Raw genomic sequence first — 25,051 nt, 5'->3', positions numbered from 1 at the left:
AACATCCAATTTGTTTTGTAGTGCCTAGTGGCACTTTGGTCAGCAAGTTTCCTTGCTGTTTCAGCAGTAGGGTATAATTTTACAGGGAGGGATTGCTAGCCCTTCCCCTTACCTCGAGGCACCTCCTTGAACACATGACCCCCATTTTACATGTACAATCCTTCCAAAAGATGGGCACAGCCCCAACCGAGATGTCCTGACCCAGGATTGAGCCATGGTCTCCCAGTTAGCAACTAATAGGAATCAGGATCTCAACTGTGAGACTGGTACCAGTTGAGCTATAGGGACATCCTTAAATGCAAATACTACTTTATGTACATGTATAGTCATACATATACCCAAAAAATAATAGTTTCATGATTGTATACTAAGGAAAAGAGAAAGACCAGAGGGGTAGTAGGGACTGGCCACATTTCTATGGCTAGCAGCCAAACTTTATTTTTGTATCAATTCATAAATTTCAGATCAAATGCCCATATCCTTAGATTCTAACAAGAGTTCTTTAATCATTAATATACCTTATACTTACACCTAAAATATTGGGAAGAATGTGCACAGAAGGATGTAAATACATGTATTGTGGTAAGACTGTTGCTACAAATTTTCAAATAAAGCATAATTTTAGGACTTGGCATGGAGGAATGTATAGAGAATAACAGATGAGCTTTTCTCATTGAGGACAATGTAGTTAACATACAACCCACATGAATTTTCAAGATTTCTCACACCTGTAATATATAGTGTTAACAATTGGGGCTTTAACTTAAACATACATTGATTCTACCAGGTTTAGTCCAATTTCAATATACATGTACATGTTTAATTTCGCATCCATTCATTCTAAGTTAGTTTTCTTTTAAGAAAATAGTCTTAGAAGACAATCCTCTTTTGTTAAAAAACTTGATTTGGAAAACTTAGCTGGAAGATCCTTAACTCTACTTGAGCACGTACAGACCTTCAAACAGCTTATTCAGGTTGACCTCTGAGTAGCCGTTATACTTAAGTCTCTTGTCCGCCACCGTCTTCAGAAAGTGGTAATCTTTGATGTAGTCTTTCTTCGTGCCGCGGGGTCCCGCTACAGGGTTGAAATAAAAGGCCAGTTATTTTGAAAATGTTTTTTCTGGTATTTCACATGCATTGTGTTTTAGATGCATAATTCTTTTTTGATTTACCAAAAATTAAATCTTCTAACTGTTACACAAACAAACTTTTTTGTTACAAAAACACTAAATGATTTATGTTTGTTCTTTAAATATGTCAGTTTTCAACTGCTAATTTACACATACCTTAGCACAAGGCATATAACGTCAGGTACAATATGTTCTTATGATTTTAAATGTATAAATTGGACAATGTAAAAAAAAATGGACAAAGTAAAAAAAAAATTAGCCATTCTTGTGGCAATTTATCAAATTGAATATCAAAGATTTTTCACATACCACTCCCCTTGCTTCTTCAAGCATACAGTAACAATCAGTTACGGAAACATTTTGTTTTTCTTTAAGGAAACAGTCTTACCCCTCTGCTTCTCGGGTAACTTGTCGATGGCCTTGTCCAGGTCGAAAATGTGCTGATAGAACAACAGCTGTGTGTACAGCTGGGAGTCTGTGTACTGTAGGGGCAGGAGAAAAAATGTCTTTGTTAGAATAAAATGTACAGTTCTTGCAATCTTGGCACATTGGTGCACCCAATTAATGTGCGTTTTTGGCACAGTTTAGACAACACTTAGCCAAGAGGCTCTGTGGGTGTTACTCCACTGTCATGGTTGGAATTTTGAGTATAGAGCCTTTCACAAAGGCCCAATGTCGGGTCATAGCAAGTATCGAACCTGGGACCTATAATTGGTTCTGAGGAAAGCATTCTAACCATTACGCCACACCGACACCACATCATTGGCTGGCATAAATTATCACGTAATGTATATGCATGTACCAAAAATGTACTAATATTACAAGGTACTTCCATATTCTAAACCTTTTTCAAAGGATTCAACTGTAAATGGAAGGGGATAGTGTAAAAGAGTGTCCCCTCTTGAACTTTAATGGAACAGTCCTGAGTGGAACGACTGCTCACCTCCTGCTGGAGGATGCCCTTGTTGCAGGTCGGACAAACGGCGCCGTTACGCTGGGGGTTCATGGGTACTCGGCGCGTACGAGAAGCACAGGACGGGTCGTCGCACTTCAGCCAACCCTAAACAAACATACAGTTAGTTTGTTTATTCAAACTTGTTCATTCATTGCCACATCGGCCTACCATAATATTTATAACCTGGCATCATGATTTAATCGTCAGATAACATACAGGCAGGACTGGTCGTCTGACTTCCGCCAACCCTAAACAAACATACAGTTAGTTTGTTTATTCAAACTTGTTCATTCATTGCCACATGGGCCTACCATAATATATATAACCTGGCTTCATGACTCAATCATCAGATAATATACAAGGTGCATGTCTAAGTGTTTAAGTGACAGATGATCATATGGCAAAGATACATTTTGTACATGGTGATTGCAAAATGCTATCACTTAGGTTACATGATTGTACACTACCCTGGTATTTGCAACTGCTACGAAGCACAAATGCATGCTCATCATCTTTTCAATTGCGTCATGAAAGGAGTGCAGTAATTAAAAAAAAAATCCGTCAGCATATCATCCCAGGCCACATGTACATGTATTTTGTTGTGGTTGGCCAAATGCCAAAATTAACGTTTCTGTTCCCAAGTGACAGCTCTAAACCAACCTCATAGTACATCTTGATGTGCCTCCTGGTGGCCAGGGTGAGCTTGTTTTTCAGCATGGTGAGGTACTGAGTAGGGGCCATGTCACACTGACTGTTGGCACACTGGGAGAGAGTGAACTCTGGGACTGGGCTCTGGAGAGGAAAGAGATCATACACAGGTAAAAATCTTTGTATGTGTGATAGGGCTTTTCACACACACAAAAAGTTATACTTGGCAATATCATATTTCCAGGATTCATGTACATGCACTGTTCACATTTTGATATGCATGACTTAACAGTCAGTAGAGGTCTTGTATTTATAGATAAATGAAACTACAATACACAAAATGCATATGGTGATGGTTTAATCTTTAGCACACTGAAGTAGCCATTTGGCACCCAATTCTCTAATTGGTTACAGAGTTAGACATCAGAGAGAAGGTTAAAAGAAATCTGTTCCATTCTCTGCATATTCCCTCTACCATATAATACTCACATTTGCCACAAAGACTCCATCCCAGATGTTTTCCTTGCCACACTCAGGTTTGGGGCAGTTGAACTTGAACCTATGATACAATCAAAACATTTTTTTTAATCAACATGTGCCCATCAATACCATGTCTATGATCTAAGCTTGACAATTGCAACACTGCATCTCCACATATATAAAATAAGTCATGTTGACATAGATCTTATAGAATTATCTAAGCCACAAGAGAAAAGCTGATAGTAAATGCAAATGTGTACATGTACCCCACCTTTCAACGTCTTTGAATTTCTCGTCATCTGTCATCGCTGCGTTTCCTCCTAGCAGAGCCTCACTCTCATCGTCACGGTAACGCTGGGCCTGTCTGTAGCCAGACGGGTCCAGACCTGCAGAGGTAGGGAATAAAATGTTATCACATGAACAAATCAAGCTCTATTGCCTGATACTGAAATACGCAATCATACAACATTGTATTGTATTGTACCTCAAAGAAGACATAACTAATGACGTATAAAATGAGTAATTAGGCACAGACTGGGATAGAGTTCCAAAAACCTTCAACGTTTTTTTTCTGTTTAAGGAAAGGTAAAATTCTCATAGCCTTTTCGATGGAATAGTGGGTTACTAGTATTATGGGGCTGTGTCTTGGGCACAGTATTGGAAAGTGGAGCCCATCCCTTTCCTTTCACCAGTTTTTACAAATGTACCTCCCCAACTGAAGTCAGACCTCAGATACCCACTTACACCTGGGTAGAATGAAAAATGTCATGATACATGTAAGTGCCTTTCTCAAGGACACAATGTCTTGCCAGGAATAACAGGATTTGAACCCGTGACTAGTCCATCATGTGTCGTGCTAGCCTACCCACTCAGCCATGAAGGTCACCATACTGACCTAGACACTCAGCTATGATGCCAGCGTCTGTCCCGTCGATGGGGTCACACAGACGGGACACCACGGGGTGAACCTGCTGGGACAGGTAGTACTGCGTGTCTGTGAGGAAAACAAAGAAAGAAAAAACACAACTGTCATACTTAAATCCACTAAGAATCAGTTCAGCACATGTTATTAATACATAATTCTGTATGTATATCTATCTATTCATTCATGTCATACTTGGGTCGTGACAACGTTCAATACTGGCCTTCTGGACTGGTCTGCATTTTACTGTATCTCATGGGCTGCTACATGTACTTGTATTACATGAACTGCACCATGAGACATTGATGCCACTGGAAGCCAATCTGACCCACTGTGTTGTATTCTCTTTGTACATACATGTGCATGTACATGTATTTGTGAATATCAGAAGCTGGGTTGATCTGTATCATTCTCCATTCCTACCTATCTTTAAGTTTTCGTCTTTAGCCAGTCTGTCGGCCGCGTAAGCCCGCTGAGTGGCAGGTAGTCGAGAACCGTCCTGTAGGAGTTCAACAACAAATTCATCAATGTTAGAATATTCTTTAGAGTGGTCTACATTTCAGCCAAGCACACCAGGTCACACCTACTCTTCTCCATAAGTGTTCTTTGAATTTAGTATCCGATCCAAATTCCATCAGTGAAAAATATGGCTCACTACCAGACAAAATTTGAAGCGTTGTACAAATCACAAAAAGAAATGAAGGTTCAATGTAAAGCAGCCAGCAGGTCGATTTGAGAACAAAAGACGTAAAACTGGATAGAGAGGGAGAGAGAGAGAGAGAGAGAGAGAGAGAGAGAGAGAGAGAGAGAGAGAGAGAGAGAGAGAGAGAGAGAGAGAGAGAGATGAATGAATGAACAAAGGCGGACAAACAAGAGGGGCATCACCACAGAAGGTCCCATTATGCTAAACTGTGGATGTGTGCACCATCTAGCAATTTACAGGAGTACTGCACAAGGTACTTCTCCAGACCTAAACAAGATGCAATGAATGAGGTATGAGAGTGTTGTGATTTTTACATGCAGAGGTTTGGCACATACATCATGTACATTGTAGTAAGGCTCACCCATACATAAGACTGCCAGCTTTACATTCCCATCTACATTTAAAAAGACTAATGTAACTCCTCACAATGTGCTCGATCCACAGAATTCAACATACCTCACAGATAATGTAGGAGATGGTGTCGCCTGCACCGACTTTCTTCCCCTCACTGTGGGAGTTCATCCACATGGCCACCTGCACGTGGGGCAGGGTCTTCTTGTCGGGGTAGTCCTGGGGATTCTTTGTCAGTGCCTGTTTGGAATGTATACGTACATGTAAATGTCACACAGCATGAAATATGATCCCCAAATCAGCTCATAAACTATAAATTTTAAATGTTTTATCCTAATGGTTTTTGCAGGGACTTGTTCACCACAAATTCACAAATATGTTGTGAATATTCCTGTCTAATGTATCACAAGTGTACTACAGAAATGTATCTACCGCAAACTTAAAACACAGTAAAAACTATCATGAAATGCCATTTAGTCCCTGTGAAAGTAAATGAATTTTACAGTTAACTGACCTTGTTGATCTCATACATCTGCACAGGAATCTCTCCACTCTTCACCTTCTCTCCAACCTCTGTCAGTTTTTCGTGGATGTTCTCCACGATTTTGTCTCGTTGCTGGTCAGACAGGATCTGCCCAATAACATAGCTGGAAAAAATGTTAAAAATATATGCAATTCACTATTGTTAGAAGTTCCACTTTGAAAAAATGTTAGTAACACAATGAAAAGAACAATTATATATGTTCATGGCTTAAAAACACCACAAACATTTAAAAATATATGTATTTCAGCTTGAATTTATGCAAATGTTAAAATGCCAATCATTTCTTTATTAACTGATGCTATATTATTCTGCAAAGAAACAATTAGAGGAGTGAACTGGAACTAGAATAGGATGGATTCCAGACTTGTTACTTACTTCCCTGCCTCCTTGGCCAGGTTACACCAGTCTCTCCTCACGATGTCCAGTCCTTTCAACTCCTGCCCTGTGCTGAAGGTACCTGAACAACGACCACAACATCAACAATTTTCATACCTTTTTCATATACATGTATCAGAGCTTTCTCAGTAATCTAGGTAACATCAGCTGAAGATGCACAGGATTGAGCTTCCTTTTCCTTGTAGAATTCAATTGTTAAGCCAATGGACAACATCTGCAACAAGAAAGCCGCTAGGGGGCCCATTATCAAACTGGACCTTCATTTTCCCGACCCCCACCCACCTACCAAATATCATAAGGATCCATCCACAGATTTATGCTCTTCACAGACAGCCAACCTGACGGCACCAACAACATATTCTTGGCACAGGTAATCATATAATATTGGCATTTGAGTAATGTGTTCCATTTCTTACCTTACTAAATTATAAAAGATAGACATCATGTTTGTAATATCAAACAAATTTAAAGCAATGTTCCATACTGACCATCAGGGTTCTTGCTGATGGTCAGGGCGGCATATTTCTTCTTCTTGAGCAGCAGCATGGACTTGAAGACTCCGTCAATGTCCAGCTCCAGCAGCCGGTACAGCTTGTTAACCTCACTCTTTACCTGTGCAGAAAGATATACAGTATTTAATTAAGTTTCTCAGAGCAGCAAGGATGCCATGATCCCAATCCTGACTGGACTCTACTACTTCTTGCTGCATAATGATGTGGTTGAGTACAGTCACATTTGGAACCACATCCTTGCCACTACGTTACAATGCGGCAAGAAGCGGTAGAGCTCATTAAACTCTGAGGAAACAAGCTGAAAGTTTACCAAAATGCTTGCAGATAAAAGGCCTTTTTTGGTTGACAGTATAGCTAGGGACCCATTAATGTAGTTCTGTACCTTGTTGCCCAGTTTGAAGACGTCGTCCCAGTTGGTGCTGTTGGTGTTGATCATGATGGAGTCAGTGTCGCCATAGATCACATCCAGGTTCATCTGAGGACAAACAACACAATTCCATTATCATAAAACAGTTACTCAGGTATAAAATACATGTACAATGATTCACCATACAAAAGATCAAACATCCACTATACTTAACAGACTAAAGCATTTGTAAAAATTCTCTTTCTTTTCCAAAACATTTTAGATACTGCAAATTCATTTATTTTTCCAGGAGTGGAAAGGAGATTTTTGAGGCATTTTGAGTTCACAGTCGAAACAAAACTAATAGCATAAAAACACATATTTGCAGTGTCCTGACTTTGCGTCACTTTCAATTTTTCTTCCTAATAAGAATGTTTGTGTAGTCCTGACCTTCTGCACCAGGTCCTTAGTCTTGAGTAGGATCTCCCTGCCCTTGCTGGTGACCAGTGCAGCCAGCGGTTTGGCGTAGAACCTGGAGTATGTGAACCCCAGGCAGCCATACATGCTGTTGGCTGTCAGCTTCAGGGCCTGCTGACGGATGTTGTACTGCAAACAGACACAAAAAAGGAATGTCAAGAAAAAGATGTATTAAACATAATACAGTAACTAAATCTTATGTCAACTTATATGTTATGATCTTAGTATAGCCAAACTGAATTTTTAAACTTGGAATCTGTAATTTTTTTTCTGACAAATTTTGTGATTGACTACATGTAATTTTTGTTTTTGACATTTGAAAACACATAAGCATAAGGCCAGACAGTAAAGTTTGATCCACCGACACCAGGAAGTACCCCTACGCTTTTCGTTAAGTGTGATGGGTTCTTTAACATGCTCAAGGTGTGGCTCTTCTAATACACAGGACCTCTGCTTTATGTCCCATCTGAGAGGACATCCCTAAAAGAAGCTACACAGTAGGTAGTACCACTCCTTTTCACCGGAGTCAAATGAGGAAATGGGTGTACAGTGGCTTTTCCAAGGGCATAACGTTGGGGCCTGCTAGGGATTCAAACCCGGAACCTTTAGAATCTAAGTCAACAAACCTAACCACAAGACCAGCTTAGCTTCTGCATCACTCTATATATTATCTTGATACAGATACAATGATGATAGAGATAACAGTCTGAGATACAATGATGTAATTTGTATCTACTACATCTTATCTGACCCTTACCTCTTCCCTCATGACCTCAATGACAAGTGGCCTGCGTGCTGATTTGAGCTTCTCATGAATAAACAAAGGTTCAAACAAACAATCAAACAAATCTTCCCCACTGACCTGGAGCTTGAGGTCAGGGTTCAGGTCGGGGTCTTTCATCAGCGCTTTGACCTGCCGTCTCCGCTCCACCAGTTTGCGGATCTCCGTCGGCAGCACCCCGGGTCCAAGGTCGGCGTCAGGAAGGTCAGGGAGCTGCTCCTCTTCAGCTCCTCCTCCCTGTAACATATGGGGAGAATGTTATCTATCTATTTATGATTGAAGAAAGTTATCAATATACTGAAATCATAATGGAATTAATTTAAATTTCACAAAATTATCATTCATCTAAATTTGAAATAAATCAATTTTGTGAAATCATTACTTAAAAGTTTGGTAGGTTATTTGAAGGTTCAGATTGACCACTTCTGAACATGCCAGACCATTGGTGATCACATTCTTCAACTGTGACTGCCCATAATTTCACCCTCAAGAAGCCCAAATTTTGCATCATCATCAACACTTTCTTCCTGCTTGGTCGCTCTTCATTGTTCTAATTTTCTATTCTTCTAGAAAAAACCCTGTTCTGTACCTGTGACTGAGGAACCTCCCTGCTGATTGTGGTGAAACAGATGTTGTATTCTTGAATAATGGAGGGGTACAGGCTGTTGAAGTCCAACAGTAAGATGTACTTGTCATAGAAACCTAGAGAGAGAGAAAATATGGGTGTAAAATACATACTATTAGGCTAGTATTAGCTCAATGCAAGTTTTCTTAAGCCTAAAAGACACAGTCCTGAGACATTTCTCAACAAGTTTACTTACAAGTTTACAAATTCTAAGAATTGGGGTAAGTCAAATTCTCTGTGTTGAAGCCTTTGCACTTTAAAGGTATAGAATTCTTTCTATGCAGCGGAAATTTCAAGAAGTGAAACTTTACCAAGATAACACTTTAATGAAATCTCAGTACCTTTCTTGGGCTCTAACACCAGCCCCCCAGCATAAGCTGGCTTCCTCCTGCCCTTCTTGCTGGTTGGCTTTGCCTGGTCATCATCATCTGCATCTGCATCCACCGGGTGTGCTGCTGCTTGCTTCTTTCCATAAGTCTTGTCTGGTACGATGAAGCCTTTCTCCTGGAAGGCATGCAGCAGGAGGTACTCGTTCCTCTCTGAACGTCCTCCCATCAATGTACGACCCTGCAACATAACAACATGCCACAATCTCAAACAAGAGACAACGCATGTCACACACACACAGATACGGACCACTTCTAAAGTCCTTTAAATTTATCACAAACTCCATATACAGTATTCGGTTATAAGAAAAACTTTGATTTGCAGTTCACAATTCTTGTTTTGAATAAGAATGTGAGAACCTTTGACGCTTCAAAATTCATAGTAAGGTGTACAAGCAAGGTACAACATTTGAATATGTTTGACTTCAGGGTACAATCTACAAAATATGTGGTACTTCAGCCCTGACATGGTTGCCATGGCAGCCCCACCCACCAGCAGGTTTCCGCAGATGTTGGTGATCTGTAGTGCGAGCGGCAGCACGTTGAGCTCACACATGATGTTCAGGGTCAGGCTGGCGTCCACCCACGTCGTCTCTATCAGGTACAGCAGCTTCTGGGACGTGCTGAAATCAGTAACGTAAATGTTGGTACTTCAAGCGCCACACACAAGGCGAAACTAGTCTGGGTGTGGGCTAGAATAAAGTTCTAAACAGGAACTATGCAGCTACAGCGTCTTTTCTGAAGATGTGGCATGAGTGTATATTGTTGACTTGAGGTTGTCCACTACTACTTGCCTGTTGGCACTTATTTGTGTATCAATCAATTACAACCTTCATAGTTTAGGTACAGATCCAGACCTATACCTGTACCTTAACAAATTGATTTAAGTAACCTGTGCTCTACAATTAGGACAGAAACATGAATCGGATTGTACGCCAGGGTCGTAGCTTGACTCATACAATCCGTGGGCCTGGCATTAGAGGATGGTCAGCCTCAGCACTATCAAAACCTGACCTGAAAATGTCTTATCCTGGAATAATCTCTGCATAGCATATGTGTAACACAGTGTGGCTCAAGCGCCACTTACTGACCAGTCTAACTGGTACTACTCGCCTTGAGCATTTCATATGGTACAAAACATATTTTGGCAATGCATCTGGGGTGGGGGCATTTTATCATTGCTTCAAGCCTGACCTGAACATGTTCTTGACCTCCTCCTGCGGCACCACCTGTCTGTCCTGGTGCAGGATTTGTTTGGTCAGCTCCGTCAGGTCGTAACTCTTCAGGCGGATCAGCTCCTTGGACGAGATCTTTACGTCGCAAATCAGCCGACCGCACGCCGCACTCTTCTCCACGAAACTACTTCTACCTCCACCGGACTGAACCAGGAAATACGTACACAAATAACTTTGTTTTGCTTAAATGATAAACTGCCTTCAGGTGTAAAATTGCAAAGACAAAACTGTAAGGTTTGAACCAGTCACTGCTGGATGGAACCCTATTCTTTTAAAGTGTGGTGGGTTCTTTAACATAAATGTGATCAAGGTATGGCTCTGTGATCCTCAAACACTTGGCTTCCAGCTTTATGTGGTAGTAATTAAACCTTGAAATAGTTGCTATGGCAGAACCCTTTGAACTGACTCAATAGGAGACTATCCTCAAACACAGAAATCAAGAAAACTGTGTGAAACTTTACTGGAAAAGGGAAAGTATTGCTGTTAGAAACTGGCACTTACCGAGAGTTTGGGGAAGACCTGTCTCTTGAGCCTGCCTATGCGGGACCAGTGGGGTATTTTACAGGAGTTGATCCGATGGAGCAGCACATCCAGGTCAAAACCATAAATGTCATGACCCTATCAGAGAAAACATGACAATTCCTTTAAGTGAACACCCCTAGCAAGTTTGAAAAGAACTGCATTAAGGTAAACTAGGAATTCATTTGAAAGGTACACCACAAAGCTTACACGTTCAGATCAAAACCATAACATCTAATTTCAACTTTCATTCCTAGCATCAACAAAACACCACCGCCTAGAAAGTTTAAATAGAACTGCTACAATTTGCAAAGTGATCCAGAAATTTATTTTGCAACAATTTTTGCATTCACTTTTTGACCTTAACTAAACCTGCACATGTTTAATGATTGTTTTACTAATACCAACATTGATTATAGATACTTTCTAAGTCAACATTAAATCTGGTAATCTATACAAGCATTTGACTTTGTACTTGGCTCTGTAAGTAGATGGATATGCTATGGTCATGTACATACTATGATGATGTCTGGGTCCAGTTTGTGTATTTTAGCCAGGAAATATCCCAGGAGAGCTCGCTCTGTGGGCATCACCTCCACTCGGGCACCCTGAAAGGAGGGGAAGACAAAATGGCTTTTGCTGTAAATTCACGGAAATTAAATTTGCTCGTGGTGTCATTGAGTTTGCAGGTAAATAACTATAGTAACACAATACAAGACATGATGTTGAAGAGTCTGCAGTAAGAGCTCAAAGCAAAAACAGCAGCTTAAAACCGCCGCAACTTTTTCACGATTTACAGTTACAAACTTACTTTCTTTCTGATGGCATCTTTGAAATCATATGGGAAGACACAGTCATTGGGTTTGCTGATGGCTGAAAAAGGGACAGGAAAAAAAAGGTTAGACAAGTACGTTCCTTAACTTTCAAATTTTAACTCCTTGAAACGCTGTACTGTATCAGGGTTAGACACAAGTTCTATAAGAAGCTAAAAACAAGGAGGGTCTACATGGGGGCATCCTATCAATGCTTAATGGTAAATTTAGAAGGGCTGCTAATGCTTGATGGTAAATTTAGGAGGGCTGCTAATGCTTAAAGGTAAATTCAGAAGGACCATGCACATCGTAACTATGGGAGTTCATTAGATTGTTCAATCGTATTCATGGGGTGACTCACAAAACTAGGCTGTGAATACCGACACAACCGGACACTGTTAGGCAACATGGCATTTGCCTACACCATACAATACGAATTAAAGCAGCCAATAACCAACAACATTTAACATTGAATCAAAGCAGGCCGGCTATGATTAACAATTAATCAAAATAGCTATGCCTCACAGAAAAGGGCATGCAGACCCTCAATTTAGAATTGTTTTCATCATTGTCCATTCCAAACTTCACTGACTGCCTTACCACAGAAGTTGTCCTGGAAGGCTGGTTTGGGCGGGGCCTTGTCGATATGGAAACGGGTGTGGACGAGCGCCGCCACGGCAACCACCTCGTTCTGGTGCGTCTTTGGGTTCAGGAGGGTCTGCAGACTGAGGCTCATCACAACCTGCAAGAAAGAAATTTGTTAATTTGTTTGTTTGTAAATATTCACAACATAGATTGGTGGGTTAAAAAAAATGCAGGTGCAGATCACCTTCAGTTATTCCAAATCTTGAAATAGGCATGGTGGTTTTATTTTTGCGATTTTTCCGTCGCATCTCTAATTCTGTATAAAAGTAGTAATACATTGGAGATGCATATTAGCGGAGTCACCACAAAAACAGCGAAAAGAAAACCACCACGGACAAGATTTACAGTATACAGTCCGAGAGTTTAAGCACCAGGGAACTCACCATTGGTGGTGGAGTGTTGCTTTCTGTCGTAACTGACACATGCGCAGCCTTGGTCGCAAAGGCCTCCACTTTACACCAGGAGATTGGCTGGTTCGGCTTTTCTATGGAAAAAGAGTAAAAAAAAGTCAAATATCTACTACACTGTCAAATTTGCTACCATGTAACAAAGACAGTTCTCCACTCATTAAGAGGAAATTCTGGTTACAATGTGCTTTCTTGATCTAATGTGAAATACTAAATAAGCTCAGCATGAAATATGAACGTTTGATCAGGAATATCAAAATGAACTTACGAGGTAGTTTGACATCCAGCCAACAGGGGCCTTTGATTCTCCTCTCCATCAAAAACAGTTCAGTGCTGAAGGGGGAAATATCAATTAGGTGTTAGCATTTACATGTTCAAATCTGGCATGAAAACACATGCTAGAATGAACAAGAGCTTACATTTAGTGTCAACTCTTAAAATTCTGCCCATTTTCCTAAGTCCACCATATGAAAAAATATCGAGGCCTTCTCAGAATGTCATAAACACCCGAAGAGCTGAAGTGTGCCTATCTTAACTGTCAAAAGTACCTTGAAGTGTTTGTCCCAAACACATGGCTGAAGGTTTCTCCCTTCAGATCCCCTGGTAGAGCTGGCAGATCACTCTGTGATGACAAAATAGAACTTTTTTGTGAGCACAACTGATATTCTAAAGACAATGAGAAGCAAAGTCATGGATGACCAAAAGAAAGAACTACATTAAGCAACTCATAGAGGACATCAAGCTTAACGCAATACTCACGGAATATCGGACTTCCAGATAGTCGGACTCCACCGGAACCTCCAGCTTTTCAAACGCGTACTGCTTCGTCACTTTCTAGAGTGTGAAAGATAGACAAGAATGGAAACTTTTTCTGCTTTTCTGTAACATTTACATGCATTTCATGTACATTTGTATACACAGGGACAAGGAACTGTTCCTTATTGGGCATACTAGCAACGGAGGCATGACAATGACTGCATTTCCATTTATTACTTTCATATCAATCAATCAATTCACAAGACATGTTATGTTATGTTAGAACTAAAGTAAACAGTTTGCACATTTCTTTCTTTCTTTTCATTATACTTCTAAATGTGTGCATGCCTATTTTCATCCACCACCATCTCCTAATGCCTCATCTGTTTTTCGTATGATCATATCATCAGTGTCCTACCCTTGAGTTGAACTTCATGATCTTGTGTTTTGAAGATATTTTCTCATCAAACTCTTGATAAACATCCATGATGCTGACCGATACCCCAGTGTCATCTCCATTCTTGAACAACCTCTGAAACAACAAGACACCTTATAAATTAGAGAACTTAAACTTAAAGAAACGGATACATTTGCTCGAAACTTTTGTCAGAAATAGATAATTCATATACATGTATACATGTATATTCTAATTTACACAACCAAAAGGTTTTAATCTGCAAATCTTTCGGTAAATCCCGTCACACATTCAGGGCCTTCCCTCCACTTTGCTCCATACCACTCCCAAATCAATGTCAGTGCTTGGTTGGGAATATGCTGAAATCCCTCCTATTCTAGTTCCAGTTCACTTTCTTATTACATTCTAGTGGAATATGACTTCCAGGTGATACGTACCGTTTCTCGAGGCAGGAGGAAGATGGACCTCTCGACGTTCCTAACGACGACACAGCAGCTGACATGGGCACGTGCCGACTCGATCCACACCTTGCCAAACATGTACACCACACCTGGGGAGGGGGGCAATGTTTACAGTCATTCGAAAGATGCAACAGTCACAAAAACAAGATACAAAACCAAACATTCTGCTGCAGTACAAAGGAAAACTGCCAGGGGGCCCAAAATCTGTCTGGGGAGAGGACTTATGTATATATCACAGTCATTTGAAAGTTGCTTCTGTAATCAGTAACCAATAAGATACAGAAACCAGAAGTTCTACTATAGTACGAAGGAAAACTGCCAGGGGGCCTAAAACCTTATCAATTTTAAGATATGATATGATAAATTTCAGTTGCCGCAAAAATAAACAAATTTACAGTGCGTACCAGGCTGCCTGTACTGATCCTCGTAGGCGTCGATCCAGTAGAACCTCAGCACACTTTCTCCGTCCTGATTGGTCACCAGCGGGAGGGAGGAGGAGTCCACTTTCACGTCCGTCACCACCACCTCTGCCGACTCCACCCCACCTTTAATGGTCTCCCAGCCGCTACCCGAGGTCACCTGGTCTTCACTGTAAACAAACAAACAAAAACTCTTGAACAAACAAGGAATTGCACTTATTCTTTAGATATATGTATTCTATAACATAACTGTAAATTCATTTAGGTTCATGGTACTTGAATTCCGTGGCACAGTTTACATTATCTTTGAGTTTGTGATTGAAACAATTATCATAGCAACACAATAGCATACAGGTTACTGTAAAAACTGCAAAATACTTCTGAATATTTCAAAATCAAGACCATAAATTGTTATTCTGTATAAAAAATGAATACAATGTCATACAAATACTACAAGGAAACAGGAACATGTTTGTATCTACATGTATTTAAATATCTAACACACAATGTATCAGCTGTGAGGTTCCTCAAGAAAATTGTATGTAGCAGATGTAAATCATAAGATGTACAAATGTACGTGTAAAGTATATAATGCACAATATACATCAGACACCCTATGCATGTGTGTTCCTATCTCACAATGCCTGAATAAGAACCTTTATCAAAGAATCCTGAGGTAAAATATCTGCACACTTACAAGGGTTTCTTCTCCTGCTTGACCTTGGGAAGCTCCTTGGGTTCAGATTTGACCTTGACCTGATCTTGAGCCTCCTGTTTGACCTCGGCTACTTCCTCTGACATCTGTCCATCAAAGTCGTCATCGTTGAAGTCAATGTCTCCAAAGTCCACATCTGCATTGTCTATAAATGAAAAGGGTTGACATTCTTAAGATGGTTTCCACCTGTGAAAGAATTCAAATGGTCTGTTAACAGCTTCCAATGATATCCAAATGTTCTAAATTTACTTTAACAATCTCTGCAGGTTAAATATGTGTGGTGCAGGTATGCAGAAAAAAGCTTATTTCCAGCTAATCATTTAAATTCTAAGCCCATGTCACAGCCAGCCATCCAGACCATGATTGGGAGTTGGTCGGCGAGATTAAAAGTTGTCCATGCCAGCTGACTGTAAATGTTAAAAAGTCAAAGTCAGGAAAGTCATAATCTGCTTGGATGCGAATTGAGGAGCAAACTGGAGCTAGAATAGGATGGATTCCAGCTTACTCCCAACCCAGTGCTGACCTTAGTTGGTGAGTGGTCGGGAGCAAAGTCATGGGAAGGTTCTGAATGTCACAGTGCTTTACCCGATTTCTGAGCATACAAACCTGGAATGTCATTTCCTCCTTCATCCTGAGCTTCCTCTACCTCCATCTCCTCCTCCTCCTGTGGCTCCTCCTTCACCTTAACCGCCGCCTTTTTCTTACCTCCAGCTGAGGGAGGTCTGAAGGTCGTGGGAGGTCGTGCCGAGCGGGAGGGGGGTGTGGTCTGGATGTCATCGGCTTGTGGTTTGGAGCGAGGCTTCGCAGTGCTCGGTGAGGATAATGTGTAGCTGAGGTTTGTGGTGGGGACTCGAGTTCTCGTGGCCTGTCAGAAACAAATACAACAAAACTTGTTTGTGAAGTTTAAGTCTAAGGCTTCTGAGTCTTTGTGTCAATGCATCTAGCATCCATCTTTTATGCTTAGTATTACACAGAAGGAACGGAGCGTCTGTATCTGTACGCTAGTTTCGTGAGGCGTAGCGAGCTTATCTTTGATTCATCATTACAAACTATCTTTTCATGTACGGAAAATACACTAGAATGTCTGAAAGTTCACCTGTGGTCTCTTGGGCGTTGTTTTTGCTGCAAAAGGGTTAACTGGGGCAGCACCACTAGGCCTACAGGGAGACAAATTTCATAAACTGCACGTCTAACAACGGAAACAATCAAATCACATGAACCCATGATCGTCTTTAACAGTAGAAATTGCAAACCTTTCCAAAATGACCTGAGACAGTGAAAACGGCAAAAACCTCTTTTTCCTTTGTACCACGAAAGCAAGTCCTCCCGAAAATAAATGAATAAACAATATATTGTACCTCATTGAAGCTGGCTTCATTCTCTTTGGGGCTGGTCCTCCTGATCTTGTCTGTTTTGGTGTGGAACAACAAACAGGGAAACATTATAAAAAGTAGAGACTCTTGGAAAAGTTGAGTAGATTTAACCTATAGGCAAACATATGTATATATATTTTTCATATATATTGTGCTTCTTCTAGCCTAATGTCACCAATGTTCTTACCTCAGCGTGCATCTCCTGTAAGATGTCTCCTAACAGCTCATCTTCATCCAGTTTCACATCCTTCTGTTGAGAAAAAACATAGAATTTAAACATAAATCAGTGCAAGTTCTAAGTTGAAAAGAGTGTTCAAGGGCATGAAATATATGTACACAGATAGAGCCGATAGAACAAATAAAAGTTGTATATATAAGATATGGTAAAACACGAAAATAGAAAAGGACGTACCTCGCTCTTGGATTTCTTGGCAGCACTTGACTGGAACATGGACATGATGCTGTTGTTGGGCTTGATGACTGGCTTCTTCACCATCTGTAAGGTACAGTTTCAATGGTTCATCAACATGTACAGTAAGAATAAGAGTCCTTTATGTCATATTCATTGGCGAAAATTATGCTTATAAATGCATGTAGATGGAAAATGACTGGACCATCACATTCAAACATACAATAAAAGTTTTGAACAAAGACCTGCGAATCTGATTTTTGTGTTCGGGTGAACTCTCCACCACGAAACCATGACAATATGAAAATGTATTACTACTGTGCTACAGAATTGTTTCAACTGCAAACTTAAATCAATGAAAAAAAACTCCTCCTTTACCCTTCTCCCGGGAAATTAAGTACCCATGAAAGTAAATAAAATGAAAGTATCTTTTTTTACATCATTCTAAGGTGTTGATATCTGGCTTGGCATATGTAACCAACTTACAGGTTTGGCAGATTTCTTTTGTCCTGGTCCAGCTTTCTTCTTGTCTGTTAGAATCAGAAAAAGCAAATTGCTACTTCAGCAAAATATCAATCTTACAGATTATGTCATATAACTATGAATATAAAGATACTTTACAACATTGTACAAAGGTCTTCATGGTGAAATATACAGGATTTGCTTCAATGAGGTGGGCATCCAAACAAACATTAAATGACTGTTTTTTTCTATAACCAGCTTGCCTAGTATTTGGTTGGGTAACATGTAATTTGTAACAATGTAATCAGCATTTGGGAAAGAGTATGGTAGTTAAACACACACATCACTACCAGGGGATCAGGCCCCTGCTGTAGTGACTTGCACAAATGTGTATGGCCCAAGGGAAATGGGCGCCACCCCTATGCGTCTTTTAAGGATGCCAGGGTCACTTTAACATGTAATTCAATTGAACTGTGATGGAAAGATATATGTTCTAAACATTTTAAAAAGGCTGACCCCTCCCTGCTGGTGCATCACTTCCTCCAGCGATGTCGTCATCAAAGATCTCCCTCCCATCCTCAACATAACCACTGCCATCTGGAACACAGAGGAATAGCAACTTAATGTAAGATGCCAGGAGATTACATTTGCATTGATGAACATGTACATGTAATTCATATGGTATCTAAAAATCTTCTATATCTTAAACGTCAGGTAATCACGTATGCATCTTTTCTATCTATAAACACTAGAGAAGCAACAGAACAAATTGGTAATGTTCAACAAATCATGAAGTTTTATAATTCTTGTGTTTAAGGAGAGTTCCCTCAAGCACATTTAGAACCCACCACTTATCGATTAGAGTAGGGGTCCATCCCGATGCGAGTGGATCAAACCTCACAGTCCAGTTTTACAGAGCTTATACGTACTACTGTACAAAACTGGTGTATTATGCCTAAGGTAATCAAACAGTCACAGTCAAGCCAACAAGCAAAAAAACAAATCAGAGACAAGAAGGGCCACTTGAAAACAACTCACCATCGTCTATAATCCAATCATCTTCTTGTCTATTCCTGACAACGTCTGAATACTCGTCTTCATTTACCTCCTCATAAACATTCTCTAGTTCATCCACCTGAAAAGGAGATATGCTGTCATCAAACTGATCTTTAACTATGAATGAAGATGTACAAAGTGAAAACACATTTTTGATTACAGTGATTTCCAGCAGAACGTGGAGAAATATCACTAAATGCATGTACAGGTAATAATAAAAATACTGGAGACTACCAATACATGCATGCCTGCTTATGCATGACATATAGTTAGAAATCTTGGCATCAAATAAAACATACTAAACTATTAAGTAAATGTTTTACCTCATATTTGACTTTTTCTCCCTTCTTTACTTTCTTCAGTCTCTCCAGAGCAGCAAGGCGTCCAGTTTTGTCTTTTCGCGTTCGACGGGACCTTGTCGTTGCAAGGGATTCTGAAAATCAACACAAAAGTACATTTAAGTCTAAGGAGCATTTGTGGTGTTTTAAGTGCGGAGCGGCCCCACAAAGCGCATTACTCACTGAGGGAACATCTTTATTGTTTGTGGAAACTCATGATTTTCTGGTGGACTCTCAGGTAACCACGAAAACCAGGAACATTTCCACAAGAAAGCTTTTGTGGCCCTGAGAGAAGCCCAGTCCTGATAACCCACGATCACAGCCTCGATATTTAGCGGCAATCCTCGGCACACATCGAAGGAACAGCCTAACAAACATCTTTCAAGGTTTTCTGGCGATTTTTCTGACGTTTGCTGCTGACTTTAAGCATGCTAATTTTTTTGCTATGGTTGCACTATCATAAAGACGCTACCAGACATGATAGATGGGTGATTATTTCATAATCGACGAGGAAATTGACGAGGACTTTGATGTGTGCGACAGCCTGATTAAGTTACAGGGATACCCATGTTTTTGCCACATTTAGGTAACATTATGTAAGACAAGGAGACAGTTCTGCTCAAGTTTTCATATATTTTTGACGTGATCTGAACACAGGCAGATGATCGATATCATGTTGACCCATTTCCAGGGGAATAACATTTTCAGATATATATTGGTGGAAAATCTTCAGACAGACGTGGTATAATTTTGTCTTTGTCTCATTTGCATTGTACATGATCTCAGCATTTAGAAAATGCTATCAAGTGCTACTGTAAAGCAAGAACCAGTTTAAAGTCGTCGTGACTAATTTTGTCACACACAAGTTGCCGCCCCCCTCCCCACACACACTGTCTAGCTACCACTGTTCATGACTACGATCGAAATAAAGCACCGTTTGTAAGACCTTAACACAATTCTAATGAAAACAAGAACAATGCTTATGATCAAACAAATTATACACGAAGCCTATGGTAAAATAAATGTCGTGACGATATAGGAAACTCTGTCTCTTTTGTTAGTTGTGTCGTACATGAAAATTTTTACCGCGCGCTTTATTTTCTTTCCGGTCGACCAATATTTTCTTGATCTAAACCGGTAAAGGGTTCGTCAAATTTCATGTAGTTTTACACCTATACTCTCTGTAGCCTTCTAAAACACTGACGTGTACTTTTTGTGCATATCATATCTTATAAATCGATTTATTTGAAAGTATATTCCTACCTGTCACCGGTTGTTGGTCGTCGTCCGCCATCTTCAAAATTTGGCGCGAAGGAACAGCCGAAGGGTGCCGAGCGCTCCCGATTGTATACGAAGATGACGTAATTTTGGCGGGAGGAGCTTGCGACCTTTGACCGAATGAATTATTTACCTGATGGCTCCGCTATTGTATAGTAATGTCGGATACAGCACTCAAAGATACGAAATCCTCTAATTTTCATGTTGATAGGAGAAAAGTGTGTTTGAGGTTCTTAAAATGACAAAAACATTTATCAGCTGATTTTTGGGTGAGAAAAAAAGGTGCTTTACATATGATATACAATGGCAACCCCACTGGTTAAACAGTGGGTCTATGATCTAAAACTTTTATGCTGTACTGGTAAACCTTAACTGAAAACTTTTGTGCTAGAAATAATGACCAGATAGACTGCAAATGACCAGACGTACACATCATGTATAAAAAAATCACAACATTTTATTATGATTAATTTCAAGACATCTGTCAAGATATTATCAAGCACCCGCACCTCTTCACACTGGGAAATATTTCACACTGCAAATGTATATTCATTATGAAGAAATATGAAAGACTTATGTTTAAAAACATTTGCTATCCATCTAAAAAATCAGTACATTAATATATCTTGTCAATCAGACAATTTCCTGTAGGAGATGTAACAGCTGGTTACTATTTCATTTCATCTTGGATCACTTCAAATTCGATACTTAAATTTAAGTACATACCACATTCAATGGTAATGTTATAACGTTAGCCGTCAAGATGTTTGTGTGCAGCCTTAGACTCTTGAACATTTTGGCACAGATATTGATTGAAACAAATACTGTTACTGCCACGCAGTAGCATCAGAAATAACATCATTGGGGTTATTGACCTTAGATTATCGCAGCTGACTTTTATTTGTATATTTTCTTCTGCCCCCTGTATACTGTAAATTCATTTAATTTTGCTAGGATTCAATTTCGTGGTAGGAGTACAAACTTTAAGGAGGTTTTCATTTGCAATCGAAACAATACTGTAGCACAAAAACACATATTTGCTGTGTCATGATTACGCAGTGGAGAAGCATAAAGAAAAGTGCAAAACTGAATTCACTTGGACCATTTCAAGAATTATAGTACCTGAGTACCTGAGAGTCCCAAAGCAACACACTTATGAAGAAGAGTAAGGGTGCAGTCATCCAGTGTGCTTAGCCGAATTGCTCAATGACCTATGGCCTATGACTATCTATTTCCGCTTGGCTGTTTTCTGCCCCCTGTGTAGGTCCCTGAGTTCCCCCCATGACTGAAGCATCAGTAGCCCGGGCACCACCACCCACAGGCCGTTAAAGAACACCAGGTAGATCCACAGGTACAGGGCGTTACTGGTGTCCAGACTGGGGTTGCCTGTCAGCCATTCAGGGCAGAACGTCATCCAACCTGGCCATGGAACAAAGGTATTATGTTTAATAGAGAGTAGTAGAAAATGATAGAGAAATAAATTTTCTCATAAGTTTATTTTCGCTGTTATACTGATGATTTTACTGTTTTGTAGTCTGGGCCCCATTGAAAATCAATTTTTGTTAAAATTGAATGGGCCTCCCAGCTGTCTGAAAATTCAAAGAAGATGTGCAACAATAATGATCTACTAGACTTTTGTAAATTAGGCCAATCAAAAGCTTTCTTAGTTACAGGTGTAGCAAGCCGGACTCTGCCCCTGGCCACTCTGAATATACCCAGGTTTATTCTGACCAGGTGTAGATTGGGGCCTGCTACACTGATTTTGCCGCTTTTCTTTTTTTCTGATGTAAAAAAAAAAATTAAAGATCATATTTACCATTTAAGATAGGAATATGAAGTTCAAATGCTACCGTAATATTCAAACATCAACAGTTGACACCACGTATTAAAATTAACCCACCTCCATACAACTCGCAGACACACAGAGTGATCTGGACAAAGTGCCTGAAAAGACAATAAAATATTGAATACACAAGGAGAGATACAGCAGCCAAGGAGAAAATATTACCATACAATGCCAATGATTATACATTTGTATATATGCACAACTTTTAAAACCAATGAGTATGGGCTCTGTTTGAAGCTACTAGTATGCATTACATGGCTAAGCCAAAATTACCTGTAATGTTTATTACCAGTAATGTTTATTACCTGTAGTGTTTGTCCTTGCAGATGGCGTAGACAGCCACCAGACACAGGAGTCCGTCTAACACGACCGTCAGGATCTCCAGCGACACGATGGTGGGGTCAGAGTGCAGCCAGCGGGAGTCGGCCTTACCGTACTCCTTCCCTGGGAGGACGATAAAGGGTAAATATCTCTCCCTGAAGTATATATTTCTCCATAAGGTCAGGGAAATTAACATTATCATCATAAAGCCTTTCCAATGTTGTCAAATATTCTCCTTGTTTTTTTTTTTATAATGAGCGAAGCGAAATAGGTTGTTAATTGGAATGGCTATATGTCACCAGTTAATTTAGATCCCTTCAAATGTTAGATCTGCTCAGAGGTAGCTATAAATTTGCCATGGGTTTCTTTTACTTTCGCTCTGTCTTGCAATGCGTTACTACAGTTGTTTCATCTGCAAACATAAAGCACTGTGAAAGTCTCCTGTCTCTTCCTAGCGCAAAGTTAATGCCCTGTAAACTTGAAAATCAATTTACAACTATTCTTCTTCTGAATTCTTGGTGAAAACCATAATTTCAAAGTTCCTTACACACTTCCGTCAGCAGGCTGTCTGATTTCGCCACAGTTCCGACAAGTGAGAAGTACACAAATGGTCCTTCCTGGAATAAAGATACACCGAGGGAAAATTAGTTCACTTCTTTCTTCATACATAACACCACACCACCCCCCAACCAACCTACCAACCCACCACCCTTAATTAAGCCGGGTGAGGGGGCGTGTCCACTCTGGCCTCGAAACTTAGCTCTAACGTTAATAATATGTTTTCACGGTTTTTATATATACATGTAACATTTGTGAATGGAATAGGAGTCGAACTTAACTAATTTCGGTGGTCTGTACTTTCATTTTAGTAATGTTTCTAGGATCCTGCCTGGGCTGATGCTGTAACGTTACATTAAAAAAGGTTTTGTGGACTTTGAACATAGCATAGGTCCAACTTACGAAGGTAAAATGGACGGTAGCGTCATAGAACAGCCACACGAGCACCCATTTGTCCACCCTGGAAACTCCTCTGCCGAAAATCTGCGCCAAAACTAGGCCGCCCACGAACTGCAAGAACGAGACGAACAGCAAGAAAGCAACAAGTTGGGAGAAAAGTTCTGCAGAGTCCGCCATCTTTGGGTGCAACTTGTAGTGCAATACTGCCACCTAGCGAGATTTTTCAGAAACGCTGCAAATTAAATTTATTTGGCCAGTCACGCCCTTGGGGGCTCGTGTGCCGAGAATCGGAGATGTGTGTGCCCAGTGGCACGTACCATGGGCACGTACAGTGTAGGGCAACAAGTTTCCTGGCTGTTACTACCAAGCACGGTGAAATGTCCTTGAAGTGGCGAGGTCATTGAACCCGGAAGTGAGTTGTATGACCAAAGTTCTGTGAGTAACGTTTACATCTGAGAACAAGCAAAGCAACACTTCCGGTGGCAGTCGATTTTCTAGCTTGTTGACACCGCACACACGGGTCAATGACCAACTTCTCTCTGCTATGACTAAACGAAGTTCTCAAAATGCAATCTCAGATAGAACACAAGATATCTGAGAAGCAGCTATAAGTAAAACACACGCAGAAGACATGCCAAAAATAAACAATATGCCAAAAAAAGGAAGCATAACTTCTTCCATTTAAATACATATTTTTGATATGCAGTTTGACGACATTTAATCGCAATACCTGTCAGCAAGAAATCGACTTAAAACATATTTGAGGTTATCCTGTTAAAAAAACACAAAGAAAAGTGCACTAGCGGCAATGATAAACTTGTCACATCTATCCATTCATTCATTCATTCATACCTTATTTCTCTGATCCACGTGATGTATATAGCGCACGCGTTGTAGTCACTAGCATTAAGCTTTGTTTTGGAGTATAACTGAGAATGACTGTCGTTACTTCCTGTCTCAGGCTACAGTGACGTGCCCATATGCATGCACTTCATCTGAACGCTGACGCAACAAGGTGTTATAAAAATCGCAAACTGTCGTCAAACAATATAACACTTAAAGATTGTGCTCCACACGCAGAAGGTGACGTTTTGTAACGTAACTGTCGACATAACTGACGCATGGTGTCATGAAATGGCAAACTGTCGCCAATTAATAACTTAGAAATAAAGCACTACTAAACTATTGTATTTCATACGCGCAGAAGTTGACATTTCGCAACGTTACTGTCTGAAGTCTCTGAAGGATCGCATGCCCTTGGCGATCGTTTCAGTGGCCTTGAATTGTTCAGTTGTGTCGGCTTTCTTGGAAGTAAGCCAACAGGCCACCTTGGAAGGCTTGGTGAGCCTCGGTGTTTGTCACATAATGAAA

General features: G+C 40.2%; 2 protein-coding genes across 2 annotated transcripts; both read right to left on the bottom strand.

The window, feature by feature from the left end:
* Positions 1-394: 394 nt before the first annotated feature.
* Positions 395-20,651, bottom strand: LOC136422573 (DNA polymerase alpha catalytic subunit-like). Its single transcript, XM_066410368.1, has 41 exons — positions 20,542-20,651; positions 19,264-19,373; positions 18,923-19,019; positions 18,401-18,481; positions 17,909-17,952; positions 17,426-17,509; positions 17,201-17,263; positions 16,999-17,048; positions 16,737-16,797; positions 16,247-16,505; positions 15,623-15,785; positions 14,911-15,095; positions 14,483-14,595; positions 14,049-14,162; positions 13,634-13,708; positions 13,423-13,496; positions 13,143-13,207; positions 12,851-12,951; positions 12,423-12,564; positions 11,822-11,883; positions 11,529-11,618; positions 10,993-11,109; positions 10,451-10,635; positions 9,750-9,879; positions 9,212-9,437; positions 8,835-8,947; positions 8,327-8,482; positions 7,438-7,593; positions 7,024-7,116; positions 6,618-6,741; positions 6,109-6,190; positions 5,704-5,836; positions 5,295-5,429; positions 4,559-4,634; positions 4,109-4,207; positions 3,485-3,599; positions 3,223-3,292; positions 2,746-2,877; positions 2,074-2,190; positions 1,519-1,612; positions 395-1,075 (listed from the first exon to the last, which is right to left on the bottom strand). Exons 1-41 carry the CDS (start codon positions 20,570-20,572, stop codon positions 936-938), a joined length of 4,557 nt encoding a protein of 1,518 aa, XP_066266465.1. The 5' UTR covers positions 20,573-20,651; the 3' UTR covers positions 395-935.
* Positions 20,652-20,993: 342 nt separating this feature from the next.
* LOC136422835 (emopamil-binding protein-like) lies at positions 20,994-24,465 on the bottom strand. Its single transcript, XM_066410737.1, has 5 exons — positions 23,684-24,465; positions 23,271-23,340; positions 22,708-22,846; positions 22,457-22,500; positions 20,994-21,975 (listed from the first exon to the last, which is right to left on the bottom strand). The coding sequence occupies exons 1-5, from the start codon at positions 23,855-23,857 to the stop codon at positions 21,785-21,787; spliced, it is 618 nt and encodes a 205-aa protein (XP_066266834.1). The 5' UTR covers positions 23,858-24,465; the 3' UTR covers positions 20,994-21,784.
* Between the last annotated feature and the right edge of the window lie 586 nt (positions 24,466-25,051).

This window comes from Branchiostoma lanceolatum, chromosome 17 (genome assembly GCF_035083965.1).
Source record: "Branchiostoma lanceolatum isolate klBraLanc5 chromosome 17, klBraLanc5.hap2, whole genome shotgun sequence".
Lineage (NCBI taxonomy): Eukaryota > Metazoa > Chordata > Leptocardii > Amphioxiformes > Branchiostomatidae > Branchiostoma > Branchiostoma lanceolatum.
This window is presented reverse-complemented; position numbering and strand designations above follow the sequence as displayed.

What these genes read in the sequence shown, in the direction of transcription:
- LOC136422573 (XM_066410368.1), bottom strand. Translation starts at nt 20,572, where the DNA reads ATGGCGGACGACGACCAACAACCGGTGACAG. An exon ending in AGGAGGAAATGACATTCCAG is followed by an intron (nt 15,786 to 16,246) that starts GTTTGTATGCTC and finishes TTTCATTTATAG; the next exon opens with ACAATGCAGATGTGGACTTT. An exon ending in CATCATAGCTGAGTGTCTAG is followed by an intron (nt 3,600 to 4,108) that starts GTCAGTATGGTG and finishes CTACCTCTGCAG; the next exon opens with GTCTGGACCCGTCTGGCTAC.
- LOC136422835 (XM_066410737.1), bottom strand. Translation starts at nt 23,857, where the DNA reads ATGGCGGACTCTGCAGAACTTTTCTCCCAACTTGTTGCTTTCTTGCTG. An exon ending in CTACCGTCCATTTTACCTTC is followed by an intron (nt 23,341 to 23,683) that starts GTAAGTTGGACC and finishes TCTTTATTCCAG; the next exon opens with GAAGGACCATTTGTGTACTT. An exon ending in TGTCTGCGAGTTGTATGGAG is followed by an intron (nt 21,976 to 22,456) that starts GTGGGTTAATTT and finishes TTCCATGGCCAG; the next exon opens with GTTGGATGACGTTCTGCCCT.